This window comes from Anolis carolinensis, chromosome 1 (genome assembly GCF_035594765.1).
Source record: "Anolis carolinensis isolate JA03-04 chromosome 1, rAnoCar3.1.pri, whole genome shotgun sequence".
NCBI lineage: Eukaryota > Metazoa > Chordata > Lepidosauria > Squamata > Dactyloidae > Anolis > Anolis carolinensis.
Window position 1 is genome coordinate 181,656,546 of NC_085841.1, and position 25,251 is coordinate 181,681,796.

General features: G+C 40.0%; 1 protein-coding gene across 7 annotated transcripts in view; it reads left to right on the plus strand.

Moving 5' to 3' along the window:
* The window catches only part of erbb4 (erb-b2 receptor tyrosine kinase 4), a 1,019,841-nt gene that overhangs the window by 710,835 nt on the left and 283,755 nt on the right, over nucleotides 1-25,251 (plus strand). For all 7 annotated transcript variants that reach the window (XM_062969123.1, XM_062969126.1, XM_008113453.3 and 4 more), the window contains one exon: nucleotides 12,423-12,488. In XM_062969123.1, the coding sequence (XP_062825193.1) occupies nucleotides 12,423-12,488 (66 nt within the window). The remainder of the gene's footprint in view (nucleotides 1-12,422; nucleotides 12,489-25,251) is intronic.

The window sequence follows — 25,251 nt, forward strand, 5'->3', positions numbered from 1 at the left end:
CCAGTTTAGGCAAAGTCATGCTTGAACATTGAAAAGGAAGTACTGTATATACTTGAGTATAAGCCTAGTTTTTCAGCCCTTTTTTAGGGCTGAAAAAGCTCCCCTTGGCTTATACTCAAGTGAGGCTTCTATTCAGGTGAGCTTATACTTGAGTATATAGGTATTCAGAGTTGAACACTTATCTTATTAAAGTCTTATTATTATCTTAAATTACAGTTTTATATAAATATTCAAAAACATTTTACCTACTGATGCCTCAAATAATGCAATTTTATTAATATCTATTTTATTTTTGAAATTTACCCATAGCTGCTGCATTTCCCACCCTCGTCTTATACTCGAGTCAATAAGTTTTCCCAATTATATTCGGGTTGGCTTATACTCGAGTATATATGGTAATAATAGGATCTTAATGTGGAACTGTTCTTCACTCCTGTGGGCTTCAACCTAGCAATCCGTAAGACCAATGGGACCTTTTTTGAAAAAAGCACCATGCATGGATTGGTCGGGGTATAAGGATTTTCTTTGGGATTATAGATATTGAAGAAAAGATTAAACCTCTCCTCACTACACATTGCAATCAGAATAAAACCCTTCTACCCTCATTGCCTTTAATAAAAGAGATATCATTCCCAATGACACACTGAATGTCATATGCTATTTGGCCATTGTTACCAGGGCTTTTGCAACTGTTGGCACTGAAAATGAAAGAAGGAAGATGATTTTTTTTAATTGTGTCAGAAGCAAATTGAGGCAAGTTGCTTCTGGTGTGAGAGAATTGGCTGTCTTCAAAGACATTTCCCAGGGGATGCCCTACAGAGGGCTTCTCTCATGTCCCCACATGGGAAGCTAGGGCTGACACATGGGAACTCACCCCATCTCGTGGACTTGAACCACCAACATTCAAGTCAGCAGTTCAGTCAGCACAAGGATTTAACCCACTGCACCATAAAACATAAATAAATAGATATAAGGGAGATATAAGAGTGACCCTACTTTGAATATTCAACTAAGGGTGCATCTACACGGTAGAATGATTGCAGTTTGGCACCACGTTAACTGCTATGGAATCATGGGTGTTGTTGTTTTAGCCTTCTTTGCCAAATAGTGCTGCTGCCTCACTAAGCTTCAGCTCCATAGCATTGAGCCATAGCAATTAAGGTGGTGTCAAACTGCACGAATTCTACAGTGTAGATGCACTATAGGACTCTGGGGTTGAAACTCTGTTCAGACATGAAAATCCATACAAACCCACTGGATGATCTTAGAAAAATCACACTTAGCCTTATAGTGTCCTTAGACACTATATCCATGCAAACCCACTGGATGACCTTAGCCAAATCACACTGAGTCCCCTTTGTGGGTGAGAAGGGCGGGGTAGAAATGCTGTAATAAATAAATAAATTATAGCAGTGGTTCTCAACCTGTGGTCCCCAGATATTTCTGGCCTTCAACTCCCAGAAATCCTAACAGCTGGTAAACTGGCTGGGATTTCTGGGAGTTGTAGGCCAAAAACATCTGAAGTCCACAACACATAGAAGACTGGAATTTGGGAATCATTGGTCTCCCATATTAGAATATGAATTGCTCCTGCATTATAATGCCCTAGATATCAGAGTGCAAAATAACTTCTACATATTTTCTAAACTGTCCTAGGAGCTAGTCACATGTCAGTCTTTGTGGGTATCCATTCTCTTGATACGTAGCATTTCCCCCTTATATTTTGACAAAATTTATTATGGAACTATCTGATTGTATTACAGCTTTGCTCTGTACCCTGTTGCCCTAGTGGAAGTGCCCAATCGTATTTAAACTTTGCTTCAGAAGCATGACTTTTGCAGCTTAGTCCTATAATGTTTACTCAGAAGCTATTCCTACTGTGCTCAGTGTGGCTTACTCCCATCGATGTGTGCATGGGACTGTTACCTTAGAAGTGTACGTACTGAGTAATTGACATGATAAACCAATGTTGAAGCATCTAGAGAAAATAGGAGAAGAAATAGGTTGCATTTTTGTCCTTCAGTCACTAAGAACAAAAAAGGGGAAAAAAATAGGTTTATCTCTCCTGAGATCTTACACAGTTGAAAAGGTGGTATAAAGAATATCACGTTCCTGTACACAAATATATGGTACTCTAGTCTTCATTCTGTAGTGAATGGCAGTTAAGGAACTGGACCAGGTAACCACTTATAAAAGAAATTGCTTTGGGATTTCTAACCCACCTCACATATTGTACTGATGGCCAGGTTCCAGTTAATTGCTATGAGTCAACATTTGACTATCCCAAGATCAAATGTGATGGATTGTTTGTTTTCAGCTTTTTCTCTCTCCATCAAACGTTTTCCAGTCCTATACAGAGCTAGGTGTTGCATGGCATCAGCTCCTACTAATGTCAGAATGACCTTGTGGTGTTCAACAAAGGACTTCACCTTTATTGAATGTATGAACATTATAGTGCTGGCTGAAAAAAAAAATTGAGGTGGTAAAATCTGACCTCCAGCTAATTTGGAGAAATTAGAGGGGCTGTATGCAAACAAAAGCCTAGAAGTTATAATCAGCGTCATTGATTCCCATAGGGGCAGAGCAAGGGCCTCAACTGGACTATAGCAAACATGACTGTTGTGTTGACGAGGCAAAGGCTCAAGACTGGAAGTTATCACAGCAGCCAACCAAATGCCCATGGGAAACCTACAAACATCATGATGATGATGATGATAATGATGATGATGATGATGGTGATTATCGTGATGATGATAATATTATTTGTCCTCTTCTCACTGTTTGAGGTGTGGCACAACACAATTAAAAACATCATCATCATAGAATACATTCAATAAAATGCATATATTAAAACATATTTCTATAAAATAAGCATATTAAAATACATGGAACAAAGACATAGAACATGAATTTAACATTCATAGTTATAATTTTACTGTGTAGGCCTGCTGGAAGAGATAGGTCTTCAGTTGGCTCTTAAATTCTGAGAGCTGATTTAGCTATCAAATCTCTTTCAGCGGGCCATTCCACAATCTTGAGGTGGCAAATGAAAAGGTCATCTGGATGATGGTTGCCAGTCAGGTACTGGCTAGTTGGAGTAGACACCCTCAGAAGTGCCAAGGGCAGTTCTCTGGAATTTAAGGTTTAGGTACATGGACATTCTGATCCTGGAGTTAATATAGAACCATTATGGCTAGTAGCCTAACTATTGATACCGTATCCTCTCTTAAAGCCATATAGTCTGGTGGCTATCACTCCATCTGGACTTATACTAACAAATCCCATGATATAATCATGTTGTCTGAATCACCCACCATTTGCCTTCATATCCACTGAATGGTCTTGGATTCTAATATTATGGGAGAAGAAGGAAGACAAACTACACATTTTCATACCAACTATTCTCCACATTGTAGAAGCTATAGAGGTTGTAGGAAAGCTTGAAGAAGATCGTGATCCTGGGAAAAATAGAAGGAAAAAGGAAGAGAGGCCGACCAAGGGCGAGATGGATGGATGGTATCCTTGAAGTGACTGGCTCGACCTTGAAGGAGCTGGGGGCGGTGATGGCCAACAGGGAGCTCTGGCGTGGACTGATCCATGAGGTCACGAAAAGTCGAAAACGACTGAACGAGTAAAGAAGAAGAAATAAGGTTGTAGGGCCCTTCAAATGACTAAGGAACCAAAGGAGGGCAGTGGGGGAGAGTGTCATGTTTTGCTATTTACTGCTGGTATCTCTGCACTCAAAATTGCTATTTGGACACAGAAAGTCAAACTTTTTTTTCAAAAATCAGTGATTCTGTAGTAAATATTTCACTGGGAAGAAATTATGACTAATTGTAAGTATTGTAATCTTACAGTATTGTGGTATAAATAACAAAATATATTGATGTACACACTTCCCTCTTTAAAGCAGAGCTTGCAAATCTCATATTTTGAATGGGCAGGAGGGATTTGGGAAATGTAGCCTAAAGATTAAGTTTACCAAGTTCTGATCTAAAGAACATGGAGTGTCCATCTAATCCATAACTGAGTCTCACCTTATATTTTTCTTGTGCTGCCCTAACACACAATGGTCGCAAGTTCAGGTTGCCTGCCATGCTATTCTTTTCACAATTGCTCCTAGTGCTGATGTTTATATTTGGCGATATCTCATGGTTCTTAGTCTCTCACAGTTAATATCTACCATGAGGTGTGTAGTGTGGCTTCACATGTGGTAGTATCTTGTTCGTTAGAAGGAGCACCTTTTCATTACATCCCATTCAGTGGTGATTTATAAACACAGAGCATCCTCAATTTTAACTGCTGTCATTTTCTCAGACCATTGTTTTACTGTCATCTTCTGAGGAAGCCTCCAAAACTATTCCTGTGCTATTATGATTTTTTATTGGTGGTATTCAACAAAAGTGTTGTATAAAATTGAACAAGAAGAGAATGGCTCTTCAGAAAAGGGTAAATAACTTTTGGAAGATGCGTCCTCCTCCTTTAATTATATTGTCCAGTCGAACATATTTTATATATGGTTTATATATTTGAAGGAACGATTCTATAAGTTTAGGATGTGTATTGAATTCTTCCCTATATACATTTTTACTAGATGTGAATGGTTCAAATCACCTAATACTGTTGCTAGTATCCATTCTTCCTCATCTGTTTGATCTCTGAAGTTCTGCTGAGCATGTGCAGCTTGTAACAATTCCTTCTATTTATTTGCACCCCCTCCAAAAAAAAATTCACACTATGGATGCACAGAATTGTTTGTGTGCATTGATGAAACAAAACCTAAAGATGAATTTTCATGCCATAATACAAATAATTGAATATTCTTTTATGCACAGTTAATCATCCGAGTCTAAAGGCACTTGTGCAACATTAACATAAATGGATAGACACTCCACCCCCACCCCCAAAAAGAACTTCAAAATTGCTAAACGGTTTTAGACATTATTTTAGAAAGCAATTTGTTTTGAAAATTATTTCTGTTACATTGAGAACAAAGGTAGGTGGATCTGTAATTGGCTAAGCGAACGAACCCAAAGGGTGCTCACCAATGCGTCATCTTCATCATGGAAAGAAGTGACAAGTGGAGTGCCGCAGGGCTCCGTCCTGGGCCCGGTTCTGTTCAACATCTTTATTAACGACTTAGACGAAGGGTTAGAAGGCACAATCATCAAGTTTGCAGACGACACCAAACTGGGAGGGATAGCTAACACTCCAGAAGACAGGAGCAGAATTCAAAATGATCTTGACAGACTAGAGAGATGGGCCGAAACTAACAAAATGAAGTTCAACAGGGACAAATGCAAGATACTTCACTTTGGCAGAAAAAATGGAATGCAAAGATACAGAATGGGGGACGCCTGGCTAGACAGCAGTACATGTGAAAAAGATCTTGGAGTCCTTGTGGACAACAAGTTAAACATGAGCCAACAATGTGATGCGGCAGCTAAAAAAGCCAACGGGATTCTGGCCTGCATCAATAGGGGAATAGCGTCTAGATCCAGGGAAGTCATGCTCCCCCTCTATTCTGCCTTGGTCAGACCACACCTGGAATACTGTGTCCAATTTTGGGCACTGCAGTTGAAGGGAGATGTTGACAAGCTGGAAAGCGTCCAGAGGAAGGCGACTAAAATGATTAAGGGTCTGGAGAACAAGCCCTATGAGGAGCGGCTTAAAGAGCTGGGCATGTTTAGCCTGCAGAAGAGAAGGCTGAGAGGAGACATGATAGCCATGTACAAATACGTGAAGGGAAGTCATAGGGAGGAGGGAGCAAGCTTGTTTTCTGCTGCCCTGCAGACTAGGACACGGAACAATGGCTTCAAACTACAGGAAAGGAGATTCCGCCTGAACATCAGGAAGAACTTCCTCACTGTGAGGGCTGTTTGACAGTGGAACTCTCTCCCCCGGGCCGTGGTAGAGGCTCCTTCTTTGGAGGCTTTTAAACAGAGGCTGGATGGCCATCTGTCGGGGGTGTTTGAATGCGATTTCCTGCTTTTTAGCAGGGGGTTGGACTGGATGGCCCATGAGGTCTCTTCCAACTCTACTATTCTATGATTCTATGATTCTAGAGCAAGAGGCAAAAAGGTGTGAATTCAAAGCACAATAGTTAAATGGATGAGAACAAAACTCAAATTTTCAAATGTGTGTGTGTGTGTGTGTGTGTAGAATGATTGTTTCCCAATGTAAATGGCCTGTTAGAGCTTTGAGTTCTTCATTTAAATGTCTGGAAAGTGAGGAATAGGTTGTTTTTGCTATCTTTCCTAAACCTGACTGTAAAAACTCTGTTGGTGGCCTTGGCAAAGCCTTTGTCTCTGAGCCAAACTCTTTCTTTGTTTAGAAGAAAAAAGCAACCTGCTACAACAAAATATTACCGTAAGCCTTGGGAAGAGTTGTAATTTAAATATTTTCAGCTATTTTATCCCTTGCACACCATGAATGATATGAATAAAATAAATATCAAGGCTGAATCTGGTCCACTTTCTGCTTTTGTTGGATAGTGTGTGGATAGCAAATAAGACAAGGTATGTTTTCTACCAATTTATTTGATATGTGACCTTCAAAAGGACTTGTGATAATTTAATTCAGAGTTGTGCTGTCTATATGTTCAACACCTCATTTTGTCTGTGTATTCGTGAGAAGAGAAAACAATGAAGCCGACATTTTCAAGTTCCCAAAGAAAAGGAGTTGGCAGGCTTCCTCTTTCTCTACTGTTAAATATCTCTATTTAAATGCAAATTAGCATCTGACGCTAAGAAAAAAAAAGTATAATGTAACAGGAAACAGGTAGACATGTCAAAGTCCTTTAAAAATAACTTGGACCCCAAATTGTGTTTGCTTCCCAGAAAGGAAAAAAAAATACTATGGTACAATGTCTGCTATGACACAAAAACATCATACAGATAGAATGGAAGATTTTTTTTAATTTAATCTGGCAATTTCAAGTAGTTGAATGGGTAAATGTGGGGAGGTGTGTTTGATTTACCATGGAGGTTATTCATAGTGTTTTCTGGGCATATTTTGGAATATAGTTCCGCCTGTGTTTTTTGACTATCACTTATGGTCTCCAGCAATGCTACTTGGAATCCCGGAAGTTCAATAAAATATACAGTTGCTGGTTCTAAACACTATCAGTCTCCTTTATCTAAGGCCCCATTTACACTGCCATGTAAAATCCATATTATCATCTTTGAACTAGATTATATGACAGTGTAGACACATATAATCCAGTTCAAAGCAGATAATCTGGATCTTGGATTTATGAATTCATGCTCAGAAGAACATGCAATATTTTTCATCCTTCAAACACACATGAGCATACTTTCCCTGTAACAGTGGTTCTAAAATTTTGGTTCTTTGGGTGTTTTGGACTTCATCTCCCCAGAATTCCTGACAGGTGGATGGGGTTTCTGAAGTCCTAAACAACTGGAGGGCCAAAGGTTGGGAGCCGCTGCTATAGGGAAAAGTATGTTCATGCCCGTTTGAGAATATTTCATTATACAGCCAATGGTGTGTCACTGAAACAGTGGATCTTTGGACATCTTTCTGTACCTACATTTGGAAGAAAACACCATTGAAAGAACTAGATAACCACATTCCTTTGAATGTCCACCTGTGACTTTTAAAATGCCTGTTATGCTTTCTCTGTAGACCTTTTTTTTATGTAAGTCATTATTTGGTCCATATCAAAAACTAGGAAACCTACCCTAGTGATCTATGGGATGTTAGACTATTAGCCTCTTATTTGTGATCAGGTCAGAAAATTTTATAATTTTAGCCTTTGATAACAGCATGAACACAAACTATTACACTGATATCCCTATTCATTCAACACCCACTCCCTTCCTGCACTCAAGAGCTTTACATGTCATTGTTGCTTAAAGGGTAAGAAAGCCACTGACTGCAATTGTTGCAAAATAAACTCCTAAGCACTGTATTCTACTGAAAACCCACAAATGGCTACACATATCTAAATGCTTCCATTTTCCACCTAGAATACACTACAAAAGCTATTGTTTACAGCCAAGGTATCAATCTGCTTAGACCCATAAGGCTGAGACTTAAAGCTATTGGAATTACAACAGGCATTTTTCAAGCTGTAACACCCACCTAAGGAGCTGAAGAAACAAATCAACAAGGCAAGATTAGTCCTCAGGAACAATCTGCTGCAGGACAAACTGAAACCAAATGACATAACACTCGCAGTGGTCACTTACAGTCCCCAGTTGAGAAAACTAAGGACTTCCTCACACAGGGCATTTTCGCCCCATTTTGCCACTTTTATACATGGCTTAGACAGGGCCTGCTGTGAATCATCACACAACGCATGTCAGATCCCGGCCACATTCCTCCCAAAGTGGAGGGGAAGCACAGAAAGACACTTTCTCTTCCACTACGGGGAGGAAAGTGTTGTTTGGGTGGCTCCAACAGAGCCGCCCGCACTTTCCTCCCCATTTTACTGTGTGATGGCAGAAAGGGTGTTGGGACAATACGTGTTGCCAACCTTTTTGCCCCATTATAGGGAGTGGACAACCCCCTCTATTAAAACAGCTCCACTGGCTGCAATAAGTTTCCAGTTCCAATTTAAGGTGCTGGTTATCACCTATAAATCCCTAAACGGTTCAGGTTCAGTTTATCTTTGCGATTGCATCTTGTACTAAGAACAAACTTTAAGATCTGCTGGGGAGGCCTTTCTTTCACTCCCACCTCCATCACAAATGCAGTTGGTGGGGACAAGGGAGAGGGCCTTCTCAGTGGTGGCCCCCTGGCTCTGGAACTCCCTCCCCAGAGAGACTAAATTAGCATCCACCCTGGCTCCAGAAAGACCTGAAAACTTGGTTGTTCCAATGTGTCTTTGTCTAAATGGTTTAACAATTTGACTTGGCTTTTCTTCCCCTACTTAATATCTAACTTTTACACTTTTTTACCAACCCCATTCCTGGTCCACTCTTTTAGCTCTGACCACGCCTACTGTGCTCTGCTACTGGCTTTCAGCTATTGTTAATATTTTTATGATGTTTCTATTATGTTTTTATGTGGTTAATGCTTTGTAATGAAAATGTATTTTATGGTGATGCATTTTAATTTTTGTTCCACTGGGCTTGTTCCCCATGTAAGCCTCCCTGAGTCCCTTCGGGGAGATGGGGCGGGATATAAGAATAAAGTTGTTGTTGTTGTTGTTGTTGTTATTTCTGCCATCTGATGGGAGGGAGGAAAGGGTGCCAACATACCGTGTTCCATCTCCATTGTGTGATGAAGAGAGGAAGGAGAACGCACAGAGTGCCACGAGCTGCCCTGTGCACCTTTCCTTTTCTGGACTTCCCTTTCAGGTTCAGTTCTATATAATGAACCATACAGCTGAGCTAGAATAAACTGGAGCAACATTTCTAAGTTTTTGTTAAGTCTTCATTTATCCTTAATTCATGAGCAGCCTTTGCTGCACATTTCCAGGACATTCTCAGAGCCTTTTTCTTCCAGTTCTCTAATTTCTAATCTCTTCTTCTCTCTGGCAGTTTGCTGTTATTAGCTTTCTGCACAATACAGTTGATTTTTAATAATAATTGTCATCATTATGTTTTACAGTTTTATTATATGTGCCATATGGCATCCCTTTCCCTGTCAGCCAGAATAAACTTGCATGGCATAGCTGTAATGCAAGTTCGGGTCCCAATAAACAGATGCCAGACAGTCACAGAAAATGGTATGCTGATATCAGCAACTGTGTCTCCCAGGCATAATTGCCTTAAATGAACTTTGTTGCACCAAGGAGCTGATGTTTTTAATGAGGTGGTTGGCATACATGTGTAATTGCTGTACAACCTAATCAGTAGATTCTATCAACATTGTGTAAGTGGCAGAAAATGGTGAGATTCAGTTTGAGAAGGTGGTTCTTTTGACCTATTCACTTTATACTTACTGAAGATGTTGCTGGATTGCAGCTTCCTTACCATTGGCTCTTCTGGATATTGTTGAAGGGATTTCAGTATCTAGTAAAGGCACACTTGTTCAGATAGATAACATGTTCCATTTTATTGTTGTAGGGCTCCAAATTATTCCCAATTTGATGAACCTATCATGAGACTTGCTTGTCAAAATGCATTTCAGAGCTGGGTGACTCTTGCCTACTTCTGAAGTGGAGAGAATGTGATTTGTGTTTCTATTGTTTGTCTCAAGGAAATTAAGTCAAACTGGGATTTACTTGAGGAGACTTTTATGTTTGCCAATTCCACATGTGACATTTCAGATCCTTTTGGGCTACAGGTTGCTAGATGGATTCCTGGAATATATTTCTCCAGTTTCTTCACCATTAATAGAGGTGTGGGAAAGAACGAGGGAGGAATATATGCAACTATTCATCACTTGTAAATCCAGATTACACTTTTCATTCCTGAAAAGTGGGTAAAATGTTGCTAGGGATTTTGAGGTATTTTATTCCATATATCACAGCCTTTATAGGCTTGTTTGGTGCCAATGTCAGAGAGAGCCTTCTCCATAGCCGCTTTTAGACTCTAGTACTTCCAAGAAAGGGTAGGCCATATTGCAACAAGGTTTTATTGTTAAGTGAAGATATTTCCATTTTAGCAGGTGTTTGGAAACTGTTTCATATAACGGATTTTCTGTTTTAGTGTTGTACTGTTTTAATTTATACTTGTCATTTTTTTATTTTATAAACCATATAGTATTGTTTATAGTTTCATTGTTCAGTATGTTTCTAATTATACATGGCTTTACATGTATCTCCTATTATTCTGGAGGAATATAATGGGGTATAAATAAAGGAGACAGGAAAAAAGAAAGACAGATAAGAATACAGATAAGATGATAGTTTTGAACTGGAACATCTTGTGAAGCATGCAGAACTGGGAAATCACATTCAGGATGTTACTTTGAAGGAGATAAGCCAATCCAGTAGATCTTTCAAAAATGAACATCCTTAGCAGGTGATTCTCTGAGAGAAAGCACCTGTTGCCATAGACTGAGGAGATGGGAAATCCATCCTTACCAGAAACTACTGAAAAGTGGTAATTAAGATTAGGCAAGCACTATTTACAAGTAGTAAACAGTGAGGAGAACTACTGATACCATAGGGGCTCCCACCCAACTGAGCACTTGGACTGTATTGTCTAAGAGGGAGTGGGCTTGTTTTCTGCTGCCCTGGAGACTAGGCTTCAGAGCAATGGGTTCAAATGATAGGAAAGAAGATTCCACCTGAACATTAGGAAGAACTTCCTAACTTTAAGAGCTAATCAGCAGTGGAACTCTCTGCTTCGTAGTGTGGTGGAGGCTCCTTCTTTGGAGGCTTTTAAACAGATGTTGGATGGCCATCTGCCAGGGTACTTTGTGCTTTTCCAGCATGACAGAATGGGATTAAACTGGATGGCCCATGTGGTCTCTTCCAACTCTTTGATTCTATAAGAGGCTTCTTGCCATCTTTCCACTTCACTTTTCCCCATTAATGCTGGTTTCTTACAATGGAAGACATCTCTCTTTTCATTCATTCTCCAGCTTGCTTTCTCAGTTTTGCATTCTTCATGTGTCAATTGACCCATCCTGACTGCCACTCCACGTCTTGAATCTCATTCTGCACCAAAGTTCGTCTTTATTTTATGTATGACTCCTAGAGATGAAGTATTCCACATAGCCATTTCTTGATCAGATGGGTCTGTGGAGTATGCCAAGGACTGAGAAAGTGTGCAACATTTCTGTTCCTGCCATAAATGGAATATTCTTTTAAGAGCATGACAGACACAATGGATATATAATGACAGTTAACTCATTCACAGTGTGATTTCAGTTGAATGAAATGAGTTTGTAATCAGGAATAGAGAAAAAGTAATTCCCCTTGATTTTCCCACAGCGCAAAGAACAAAATTTTATATGAAAGATGAATATATGTGGAAGAAGAAACATGTGAAGTTGTGCATTAGTAGGATTTAGCCAACTGCCCCTGAAGAACCAATACAATCATGCATTAATTGGCAATAAGAATCAGTGACTCACATTAAAGCACTGCACATATGTCCTTATGCTTCCTTCTAGAGAATCTTTTATTTCATAAAACATGTTAGCTTTTATCTCCTTTTAAAAAATCTTTTCCCCATGTTCTCTTCCTTTGCTGAAACTCAGCATGCCAACAGAATGATGGAGCCGGTAAAGGATTTTAAGAGCTGCACATTTGAATTTCTATAGTAGCTATCTAAGCGAAAGTGGTACAGTTAGGATGCAAAGTTCCAACATGAATTACCTTTAATTCTGATACATTTGCAACTTGGTGTAGGATTTTAAGGTCTCCTTTAACTACCAATTTTTCAATTGGAGAATAAAATTCTCATAAAACAATTTCAGTATCCAGCTTAAATGCACTACCAAGAAAATGAGTGTGCCTGTATCTGAATTGTCTCTTTATTTTGTCCCTTGTCTCCTTGAAGGTGGACCATGTCATAAGTCTTGTGGAAACCGGTGTTGGGGACCTTCAGCTAATGAATGCCAGAGCTGTAAGTACATTAGGTTAAGAAAAATAAAATGTTAGACTGGGCTATGGGAGACATGGATAGGAGAATAGATTTAATATCACCCAACATCCATCATGCAAAAGGTCTGATCAGAAGAACTTTCTGCCTAGTAAACATTGCTGATAGTTTTCTCCTAAATGGCAGAAAGTCACTATGCACCAGAATAATACTGAAGCAAGTGGCAGAATGTTGCATTTGTAAAAGTTCCAACTGGAACTGGGTAAGAGATGTCACAATCCTCAAAATAAATGTTCCATGTCATAAAAAAATAAAAAACAGAAAATATGAAGAAAGCGAACACACTCTTTCTACTTGGAATACTGGCTCTCTTTTATTAAAGAAATATTATAAAATGAATTCCACACTTTCAGCCTTGGACAACCTGAGGTACCAATGTTGCACATCTCCTTGTGTTCTTTGGGTAAAAGTATTATTGAATATTGCAAACAGAATCACACTTTAAATCTCAATACAGATTGAGTATCCTTTCTGTGGAATTCCACATTTCAAAATACTCCAAAATCATCCACATGAGTTGCAAGGCCAAAACATCTGGGGACCCACAGGTTGAGAACCACTGCTCTATGACCAGGACTGGCCCAAGGAAACTCCCACAGTGTGCGTCCTGTCCCAGCCAGGCTGCGGCAGGAGTCCTTCCAGGCTGCGGCTTAAGCCCAGTCTTCGCCGCCTCCTGCAAGGACTCCCGTCACAGCGGGTGCGTGCCGTGGGAGGTGTAGCCGGTCCTGCCTCTCGTGGCGCGCGTCCTGGCCCAGCCAGGCTGCGTGCAGCGGGAGTCCTTCTAGGCCATGGTGAATACCCAGCCTGGAAGGACTGCCGCCACACACACCTGGCTGTACCAGGGTGCGCCCCAGACCTGGCCACGCCTCCCGCGGCACGTGACCGCGCCTCCCACGGCACGCGACCACGCCTCCCAGGAGCTCAATAGCGCCCCTGGGAAGATGGCGCCCAACGCGGGGGCGTGGTCAGCCTGCCGTGTTGGGCTGGGCTTGTCTATGACTATGGTGCTGCAGATACTGTTGATCCTGGAACTGGTTTGAGGCCAGCCTCTTCAGTGCACATAAGCACCATACAGGCCTCAAATTGGTTCCAGGATTTCACACATAATAATCTACACATTGAAACTGCTTCCTTCTCTGCTGGTTTCATGCCAACCTAAATGATCTGTATAGGTGTGCCCTGAGTCTCTTGGAGGCCTTTCATTCATAAAAGTCAACTCCACAGCAGCTAACAAAACAACAAATACAATTTTCATTAATCAAAACTGTTTTGAGACATTATTCATCTGTCGTCTAGGTTGTTCTACTTAAATTTAAACAAAGACACACATTGTTTTTGGATGTGTGTATGAAAATATCTCTAATGCAAAACCAAATGACATATTTTGTTTCCAGAAACAAATTTCTTGAGGGTATATTATCTGCATGTTAGTGTATTTTTCTTAATGGATATCTGGCATAGAACACATTCTAATGAGCTCCCTTCCAAGGTGAGATAGAAATTATGTTCAGAGGTGGGTGGAAAGGGGATAAAGCTGAAATATCTTAATCCTTGCCTTCAAGTTACATGAAGGAAATAGTAGCAAGATTTTTTTTTGTTCTTGTCTAATTATTCTCCAGCTCAGACTGCTTTCCTTGTTCCTCTCCCACCCGTGTCTCCTTCCCTCCTTCCAAAATCTTTCCAGAACAGTGATTTGCATCTTATCTCCGCCTCTTACTGTCCACATAAATTTGATAGGTAAATTTGCATGCCTAAGAGGGCAATTAATAAGGAATTATAAACAGTGTGTATTATGAAGAAGAGTGCACTTCAGAATATTATGTAATTAGCCAGCCATTATAAATTAAAACGCTGGAAACACAGTGGGTAGACAGCTATTTTATATGTTCATCAAGTTGCTGGTTCTCTTTTTTCATAATGTTCCACTGCCTTTCTTTGATTAGCGAATAATCAAAACACAATTCAGCAAAATTTAAATAGCTTTCAATCCTACGCATTTTCTTGAGAGATGAATGAAACACATATATTGTGCTGGATAAGGCCTGCAATATTTGAATTTATTGATCTATGTGAGCAATTGTGTGCTTCTCTTTAACTCCCAGAAGCAGAATCGGCATAAAACATATTGCTGTAAAAGGGTGAAGCACCAGCCGTGCCCTCTCCCCTCCCAGACACAATAGTCAGTTCTGATTGTGATATTTGGCACCTGAAGTAAAAAAAAAACCAAAGTACCTTTCCCCTTCTCCTCCTTCTCCTGTGTGTGTGTTTGTGTGTGTGTGTGTGTGGGGGGGGATCTTCAGGCACCACAAAAACATTTGGGACAAAATGAGTTTCTCTATTGGAAAAAGAATATTCAGGGCATGATTAGACCCTCAATGTTGGAAGAGTACCCTGGAACTTCGTTATTTTAGTTGAAATGTGGTTGAAAGTGATTCAGTCTCATTTCTGGTCTGTCAAAATGGTAGCTGCAACGGGGCACTACCAGGGAACAGTGTGTAGTATCTTGTCCACCCAAGCTTCAAGTTCACCAAATTTAGGATGAAACCCCACAGGCACTGATTTTCTTATCACCATATGGTCTTAATTGAATTCATCTTCAACATTTTTCTCTATATATTATCTTATCCTACCTTACTGTATCTTATCTAACTATTTATTTCCCAGTCCATAAAATAAAATCTGTGAGCAGTCAACAGACAGAATACTATTTTAAATAATATAAAATGTTGTAGACATCTTACAACCCCATACTAGCATAGATTAAAATATTTTATATCATGGAGATTGAAAGGGCACATCTTAATGTGACACAAAATTTAAATTGTTTTATTAACAAATAGTTCTCTCCTATAGTATTTTTATGGATATACTGTTTTATTCTTCCCTTTGGATGTATTCTTCTATCTATCCAAGGTAAAGTCCATGTTTTTCTTTTGTATTAAGGATTTTATGAGTTTACCCATGGCACAAGCATCACTTTCTTTTCCCCACCAATGATTACTTTCTAGCATTTGTATTGATAAGACACTTATTACCAGTTGTTATAATGTGAAGTAAAACTTGAGAATTTACATGTTTACCTCCATCCATGAGATGAGCCATGGCAGCCCTGTTTGTATGTAAGTTACTGTTGATATTGAAACAGACCTTGGAAACACTAGCACTTTGTGGACCAGATCTGGGAGTGGTAATGTCTGTTCTTACCACCTCATGATGTGGCACCTCTCACTCCCTGCTTGGATTATGGTTATTGTTGATCAGAATTTATGGTCTGATAGATGGGTTCATATCCTTGCAATCTAGGCTCTCAGGTTTTGCATACCTAAAAAAAAGTAATCAGCTCTAGGGTTAGAAATTAATACTTTGTTATTTCTTTTTTTTAAAAAACAAAAAACAAAACAAAGATTGTTACATGGGCGTGTGTGTGTAATCAATAAGGTCAGCAAGATGCAAAGTTGACACAAAAAGAAAATGCTAAACCAGCAGCTGTAGATCAATTATGGGAACTCGGTGGTTTAACTAAACATTGGCACATTTAATTAAAATCCTTGTATTTCACTAATAACTGTACATGTTCATAAGGCTTTCTTATTGATTTCAGCTATTTCCCATTTCTTCCCCCCTCTTGGTAGATTTACAATTCCCTGTAACAGAGAATTAAAGGAAACATTTACAGTGATTAATTGCAAACAACTTGTATAAGCAAACCAAACAGGCCTACCATTCCCACCCTTTTTATGCAAACGTTTGTCAGCTGGTAATAAAACAAAGACAGCATTTAGGGGGGAAGATTTCCATTTTCTGTCACCTTCCTATGTAGAAATTATGAGAACAATATAAGGCAGTAAGAACTCACTCTGGTCATGATGCAGAAACATTGGATTCATAAACACAGGAGCGCAAGAGGACTAGCATAGACAAAATAGTAACTCAGCCAATTATTTTGCCTTAGTACATGACTGCAGTAAATTAAAATAACGTAACAAAATTCATATAGAAATATGATTCTTTTTCAAGATTGATCATCAAACTTTGCTAAAATGGATAAAATAGATAAAATATATGCATGTTCTTTTAACAAACTGTATTGCTAATACAGGAGCCCCTGCGGTGTAGCGCTTTGAGTGTTAGACTAGGGACCTTGTCATACAGATGGCCCCACCATTTAGTTCAGTTTCACCAGCAATTGCTGGTGAAACAGAAGGTGTATGTGGTACCTCACGGTGACCCGCACACCCTCCCTCCTTCCCCCATCACATGGGGACGTCAGGAAAAGTCACATTGGCACTCTGTCTCTGCCCCATAAGATGGGGGAAAGGAGGGCAATGTGTGTTGCTGCATTGCCATTTCCCCCATTAACAGGGGAAAAGGCCAAAAATGTGGTTAGGTCCATCAGAGCTAACCAAAAGAAACCTTACCTCCCATTGTTGGTGAGGAAGCATCTTGCGTTGCTTCCTCACCACTTCAGTGATCAATGGGGCAGGGCCATGGCCAGTGTCATGTTATGGCGCTTGGCAGGCTCCGTCCCTAAAGAGAAGCAAAGAGCACTGAAATCCTAGTGTGATGAGGTGGTAGGATTGCAAAATATCAGGTTCAGCCATGGAAACTTACTGAATGAGGCAAGTCACACTCTCTCAGTCTTGGAGGAAAATCATGGTGTTCCCATTACTTATATTGAGCTCGAGGATGTGGACAAGATCCTTGGAGAGGCGAGACCGACCACATGCATCCTGGACCCCTGCCCATCCTGGCTGGTGAGAGAAGCCAGAGGGGGTTTGGCTGAGTGGGTGAAGGTGGTGGTGAATGCCTCCCTTCGGGAGGACAAGTTTCCAGCGAGCCTAAAAATGGCTGTGATCAAGCCGCTGTTGAAAAAGCCATCATTGGATCCCACTCAATTCGGAAACTTTCGGCCTATTTCCAATCTCCCCTATTTGGGCAAGGTCTTGGAACATGTGGTTGCTTCGCAGCTCCAGGGATTCTTGGTTGACACTGATTTTCTGGATCCGGCACAGTCTGGCTTCAGGCCGGGGCATGGCACCGAGACAGCCTTGGTCGCCTTAGTCGATGATCTTCGCCGGGAACTGGACAGGGGGAGTGTGTCCCTGCTGGTTCTGCTGGACCTCTCAGCGGCCTTCGATACCGTCGATCACTGTATCCTTCTGGGACGCCTCGCGGGAATGGGACTTGGAGGTACTGTCCTGCAGTATCTCCACTCATTCCTGGAGGGTCGGTCCCAGATGGTGTCATTGGGGGACGCCTGCTCGGCCCCACAACCGTTGACTTGTGGGGTCCCGCAGGGCTCTGTATTGTCTCCCATGTTGTTTAACATCTACATGAAGCCGCTGGGAGAGATCATCAGGAGTTTCGGGGTCCGGTGTCATCTGTACGCAGATGATGTCCAGCTCTGTCACTCCTTCCCACCTGTCACTAAGGAGGCTGTTCAGGTCCTGAACCGGTGTCTGGCCACTGTGTCGGACTGGATGAGGGCGAACAAATTGAAATTGAATCCAGACAAGACAGAGGTCCTCCTGGTCAGTCGGAAGGCCGAACAGGGTATAGGGTTACAGCCTGTGCTGGATGGGGTCACACTCCCCCTGAAGGCGCAGGTGCGCAGTCTGGGGGTGATCCTGGACTCATCGTTGAGCCTGGAGCCCCAGGTCTCAGCGGTGGCTAGGGGAGCCTTCGCACAATTAAAACTTGTGCGCCAGCTGCGACCGTACCTTGGGAAGCCAGACTTGGCCACGGTGGTCCACGCCCTTGTTACATCCCGTTTAGACTACTGCAACGCACTCTACGTGGGGCTGCCTTTGAAGACTGTTCGGAAGCTTCAGTTAGTCCAACAGGAGGCTGCTAGGTTAATAACTGGAGCGGCGTACAGGGAGCGTACCACTCCTCTGTTACGTCAGCTCCACTGGCTGCCGATTAGCTACCGAGCACAATTCAAGGTGCTGGCTTTAGCCTATAAAGCTCTAAACGGTTCCGGCCCAGCTTATCTGTCCGAACTTGTCTCCCGCTATGACCCACCTCGAAGCTTAAGATCGTCGGATGAGGCCCTGCTCGCGGTCCCGTCAGCCTCACAGGTGCGGCTGGCGGGGACGAGAGACAGGGCCTTTTCAGTAGTGGCTCCCCGCCTATGGAACGCCCTCCCCATTGAAATCAGGCAGGCTCCCTCCCTCCTATCCTTCCGTAGGAAGGTAAAAACTTGGTTGTGGGGCCAGGCTTTCGAATAAGAATCAGCAGCATTAATTACTATTATGTATGTGGGAACTCAGTTGACAGACCCAGTCTTTTAAACTTGTACACGCCTATCTATATTTTATAAATGCATTTTATGAATGTTTATGTAAGTTAATTTTTAACTGATTTATAGTGTATTGTACTGTTTTTATATGTCTGTTTTATTGTAAGCCGCCCTGAGTCCCCTGTTGGGTGAGAAGGGCGGGATATAAATATTGTAATAAATAAATAAATAAATATCTTGATTCAATGTCTCCCTTCCACTTCTGTGCCAACAGGCCACCAGCAATATGACATCAAGGGATGGGATTCCCTTCTCCTTTTGTTATTTCCAAGTAGCTATTTTCTTTTTATTTTACACATATATTTGCCTTTTTTTGTGCAATTGCACTAAAATACAATTAATAATTAAAACATTTAGGAACCACAGTGGTGTATGTAGGTGAGCTTATGAGGATATAGGGTAGTATGATCATGGAACTGCGAATCACTGCATTTATGCTATTGACAAGTGGTGTGATTTTGAAGGTGCACAACCGGTACATATTCATTATCAGTGATAATGTGACTGTACTGGAGTAGCATGTTGGTGTGATAAATTCCAGATTCCAAATACCCTGGACTCTATTTTCAAATTTCAAGTTTCATCTGTGGTGCATGTTGTCTACTAGTCTTGTGATGGTATTTAACTTTAGATTGACTATATCAGCTCTTTGTTTATTATCATATAACCTGATCCCAAGAAGTCTCCATGGTCCTGACCTACAAGGGTCATGGCTTAACAACAATTATAGACCACACGGATATCTGAATGATGTTTAGGAATGCACTTCATGTATTCTTCCATTAGAAAATATCACTTTATTTTCCACAGAAGGACTTTTGAAATGTATGAATACAGAAGATTATTCTTAGCAGAAAATGGAATTTATGAACATATTTCAGGGTTCTAGGAAAGGAAGATTTTTACACAAATCTCACAGTCATGGTAGAGGAGACATACTGAATGTCCATTCCTATTTAGGAGGTGGTACTGCTAACAACAAGACCAGAGCCGGCCCTAGGTATTTTTCAAGTGTAGGCGAACAGAATTTTGCCCCCCCTCCAAACCAATCACTGAAAAATAAAAGTGTTGGATAAGTGAAAATGTTGGATAATAAGGAGGGATTAAAGAAAAGCCTATTAAACATCAAATTACATTAAAATTTTACAAATTAAGCACCAAAACATCAACAGAAAAAGCAGTTCAATACTTGGTAATGTTATGTAGGAATTACTATATTTGCAAATTTAGCACCAAACATTGAACAGGAATATAGGGCAGTGTGGACTTAGATAACCCAGGTAGCCCCTGGTATTTAAAAAAAACCCTCTAAAATCAGGACAATAAATAAAGAACAACACTCTGAAAACAGGAGAAATCCAGACATTCATTCTTGCCAGGAAGGCATTTAGGGCTTTGGAGAGCAGAGAACCGCCAAATGCCTTCCTGGTGAGGCCTTCCTGGCGGGGCTTCGCCAGGAAGGCCTCGCCAGGAAGGATGCACCAAGAAGGCCTCGCCAAGAAGGTCTCACCAGGAAGGCCTCGCCAGGAAGGCATTTGGCGGCTTCTCTGCTCCCCAAAGTGGTAACCTCGGTTCCTTCCTTGCTGAGGGAGGCGCGGCAGCGGAGGCAGGCCGCAGGAGACAGGAGTTGCCTCGATGGCGCCCCCAACAAGATGGCGCCACAGGCAACTGCCTAGTTGGTTTGGTGGTTGAACCACCTCTGAGCAAGACAAGCTGTGGAAGAAATACTTGCCAACAGAATTTGGAAACATTATTCTTCAACTGCAGTTGCTGCCACTGACCCCCTCCCCTGAATCCTCAGTATGATTGTGTGGCCATAGACATTAGGTTTTTTCTGGAGGTTGTAATTCGAAAGAATAACAGTCCCAAGTGCTCCCAGAATAATATGAGTTTGGCATGTCTATTGCTGGCTTTCCACCATACTTGGTGTATTACTTAAGTTGAACTGGATGATATGTTTGAATTGGCACAGTCTCTGTATGGATTGAAACCTTTTTTCTAGATAAAGGTTACGAAATCATAAACATCACAAGATTATAGTCATGTTGCTTCTTAAATCCTTCCCCTATAATATGAGAAGGAATCCAACAATGATTGGCAAAGTGAAAATGTTAAGTGAATAGACCCCCCACACACACACACACACATCACTTTATAGAAATAAACTGGCATACAGACCTATCCTTGAAGTGATTGGCTTGACCTTGAAGAAGCTGGGAGTAATGACAGCCAATAGGGAACACTGGTGTGGGCTGGTCTATGAGGTCACGAAGAGTCAGAAGCGACCAATGAATAAACAACAACAGACCTATTTCCATATGACTTCTTAGTACTGCACAAAGATATCTTTCAGTCCCGTCACACACATACAGAAGTATACCATCAGGGACCAGATGTCTCTTTTATAGCAGTAGGCCTTAAAGGCCAAAATTGACAATAATGTATCTATCTTAAAATGTATAATTCATTCCCATTTAAGTATCTTAAATCTATATAAGGTTTATTCTTTATTGTAGTTTTTAATTTTAAGTATTTGTTTTTCTTGTAAATGATATGGCCTGTGCAATAATAATATACTAGTGCTACAGTTTGGGCCTCCATTATCCAGAATTCTGAAGTCCAAAATATACCAAAACCCAAAATTATTCACATAGGTGTGTGGGATAGTGACACCTTTGCTTTCTGATGGTTCTATACACAAACTTGGTTTCATGCATGAATTTTTTTTAAAAAAATCTATACTCTCAGGCTATGTGCATAAGGTGTATGTAAACCATAAAATGTCATATTGAAAGTATCTCATTATGTATGTATATGCTAATACAGGCATTCCAATATCCCAAGCAATCCTAAATTCAAAATACTTCTGATCCTGAGCATTTTAAATAAAGGACATATAACTAATCATTCACCAAAACAAAAATTATAGTTGAAGGTTTGGTGAAATAACCAAAACAATTTATATCATTATGATAAATATGATTGTTAAAGTTGATAATAAATTATTTGTTCTGTGTCTACCCTCACAATTTTGTATTTATTATGCGTAAAAATTTCACATTTTGGGGTATGTACAGAAGTTTTTAAAATACAAGAATTTTATTTTCTCTGTAAAAGCTGCTGGTTTTTGTTTTGATTTTGTGCAGAATAAATCCATATTTACGGAATTTGCTATTTGGAGGATAGAAATTTCAACATTAAAATTGTATCTATATGCAGCAACATTTTCTGCTAAAAATACAATGTCATGTGCAGAAAATGCTTTCTATGGGGAAAATACCATGTGAAAATTTTGTGCAGAATGTCCAAAGCCATGTGTAGTTTGAAAATTGTACAGTTTTCAAATGCTTCCCTTTAGAATAAAATTAATGCAGAATTACACCCCTATTTCCCATTAATTTGGTAGAAAATGATTGGATCGCAATTTTTCTCAGTGCGCATTTGAGAGGTGAGCTATGTTTGAAAATTGTTGCCACCTCTGAATGTGTTGTTATGACTCTGTCTTCTGTTTTAATATTTCAAAATTGTATCAGCATGAATTTAACTTTGGTGCCTACTTCTGTAATACAATTTGTTCTTTGTACCTATATTTATATATCTCAATATCTGTCAATTTTTCAAAATATATTATCATATCTTTTGAATGTCATAAAACATAAAATTGAGCTCTATTTTATGGACCATTATTTGATGTAAACCAATTTCATTTAATTGATCAGATTACAGTTGGAAAAAATAAATATATAGGGACCTTATATAAATATGTTTCACTAAACTACAGAAATTTGTCTGACTATAACAGAAGATAATATGTTCAGGAGATGCATTTTCATAGGATTTACAGTTCTCATGTTCTCTGACTTTCAGAATTTCTATTTGTTTAATCCCCTACATTCATTATCAATGTTTTACATTATTTTAAAATAAATTAAGTAGCCCTCAAGGTTTTTACTCATAGGTTAATCTTCCCAAAATTTGAAGAAATTTACTCAGTAGAATATGTGCTTCAGGTTGTAATATAAAATGACACATGTTGTGCAACTCTATGCATATCTACCCAAAGTTTTCACCATTCATGTGAATATTATTCATACTATCAAAACAATTGTTATTTTATTAGTAGTAGTATTAACTTTAGGAGCCCTGGTGGCGAAGTGTGTTAAAGCGCTGAGCTGCTGAATTTGCAGACCGAAAGGTCCCAGGTTCAAATCCCGGGAGCGGCTTGAGCACCCGCTGTTAGCTCCAGCTCCTGCCAACCTAGCAGTTCGAAAACATGTCAATGTGAGTAGATCAATAGGTACCACTCTGGCGGGAAGGTAATGGCACTCCATGCAGTCATGCCGGCCACATGACCTTGGAGGTGTCTACGGACAATGCCAGCTCTTCGGCTTAGAAATGGAGATGAGCACCAACCCCCAGAGTCAGACATTATTAACTTTATTTCTATCCCACCTTGCTCCCCATAAGAACTCAAAGCAGCTAACAATAACATGGCACAACCCACTACAATGCAAAACCAAGGAAAATGCAAAACTTCAAAAACAATTTAAGAACAATTAAATATCTGTGTCACAGCTACAAAATTGAAATACAGTTAAAATACAATAAAATACAATTTAAATTGTTAGATTTTGTGACACTGAAAATGTTTCTCTGAGATTTTAAAATCATTTTTATTGTTTAACATTTTTTTGAATCTGCTTAAATTGATGTTTCTTGTATGCCTAGATATTTCATGGTAGAGGATGATTCAATGCCTTAAACAGATACAAAACATTAAGCTTAAATTAAATTGAATTAAAATTAATACATATTAAACATTTAAAAACAATTACATTCATTGTTAAAATCATGTCATCCAAAAATCGTAGTCTAAGGCAGTTCCGTAGTCATTGCACATATTCCAAATCTATTATTGCACTGAGCTATTCTCCAGAAGCCTGATCCCAGAGCCAAGTTTTTACTTTCCTTCTGGAGGAAGGGGGCTGATCTAATGTCACTAGGGAGGGAGTCCCACAGCCAAGGGGCCACCACTCAGAAGGTTCTGCCTCTCATCCCCATCAGTTGCGCTTGCGAAGAAGGAAGGACTGAGAGCAGATTGATGGCTAACTTTTTTCTCACCAGTGTTTTGGGTTGTGTATTCTTCTAGTTTCAGACAAGAGGGCAACAGTAAGGGAATATGTACATTGTAGTAAAAATCTTCCAGTGGACCAGGATTCTGCATTTAATTCTCAAGGAAGAAGAATAGATAACTAAAAGCATAAAGCAAAGGATGGCTCAGACCACATCTACACTGCCATATAATATAGTTTGAACCACATTATATGGTCAGTGTAGACACAGTTAAAGCAGACTGAACTGAATTGAATTGGATTATATGAGTCTATACTGCCATATAATCCAATGCAATTATATGGCCAAGATGGGGCCTCAATGGTGTCTGGGTTCACATTACTACCAGGAATTAAGCTCAAGCTTGTTACTGCAAGCTTTAGATTTTATGAAACATCAAACAGAGCCAGACAAAATAATGCTTTTAAACTCTCAAGATTTTAACTGTTGCCTCACAGTGGCAAGGTTTCTGAATGAAGTTTGCAAATTGAATGTATGACAAACAGGAAAATTTCTATTGTATAATGTACACTGCATTTTACACTATCTTGTTACATATGCCAATAAAGGCTTATTAGATTGGTGTTAAAAATCACATCACTTGAGATATTCAAAAACATCTCATTGGACTCAGCCTGGATCTACACTGCCCTATAATCCAGGTCAAAGAGGTTACAGGATTCTGAAACTGGGTTTTATAGCAATGTAGAACCTCAAGGTTGAGATACTACATCTGGATTATGTAGCATGAGTGTCCATTACGAGGTTTATCGGCTACAACACTCGTGTTGTGAATGTTGACATTGTGTTGCCAAATGTATCTGCCAATGTGTTTCTGGGAGGCAGTCAGATAACCTGTAGAAGTTCATAGACAACAATGTTGCAAGCCTTGCCCAACTAGTGTTCTAATCAAATAATGTCTCCGGGCCCATCCAGACAGGCCCATATCCCGGGACTTGTTTCAGTTTTTACCAGAGGTGTCCAAACAATGTCTCCAGTAAAAATGAATTAATTCTAATATTTTAAGCAGTTAATGTGGTCCCTGGAGGCTACAAGACAGAAAAAGTGGATTCCATCTCCACTCTAATAGCTCAGTAACAGATTCCTTGCCTTCCTAACAAGTCTCATTTTCCTTTCTTTACTTTCTCCCTAATGAGTCTCTTCTCTTATGAAACCTCCAGAGTAAGGGGTGCCAGAAGGAGAGAAGGATGTCCTTCACAAGATGAGTGAAGTCCTGTCAGCTAATGCTGCTATCCTAGATCCTGCATTTAAAATGTTTATCTCAGTGTGAATACATTTCTAGTAAAACAAAAA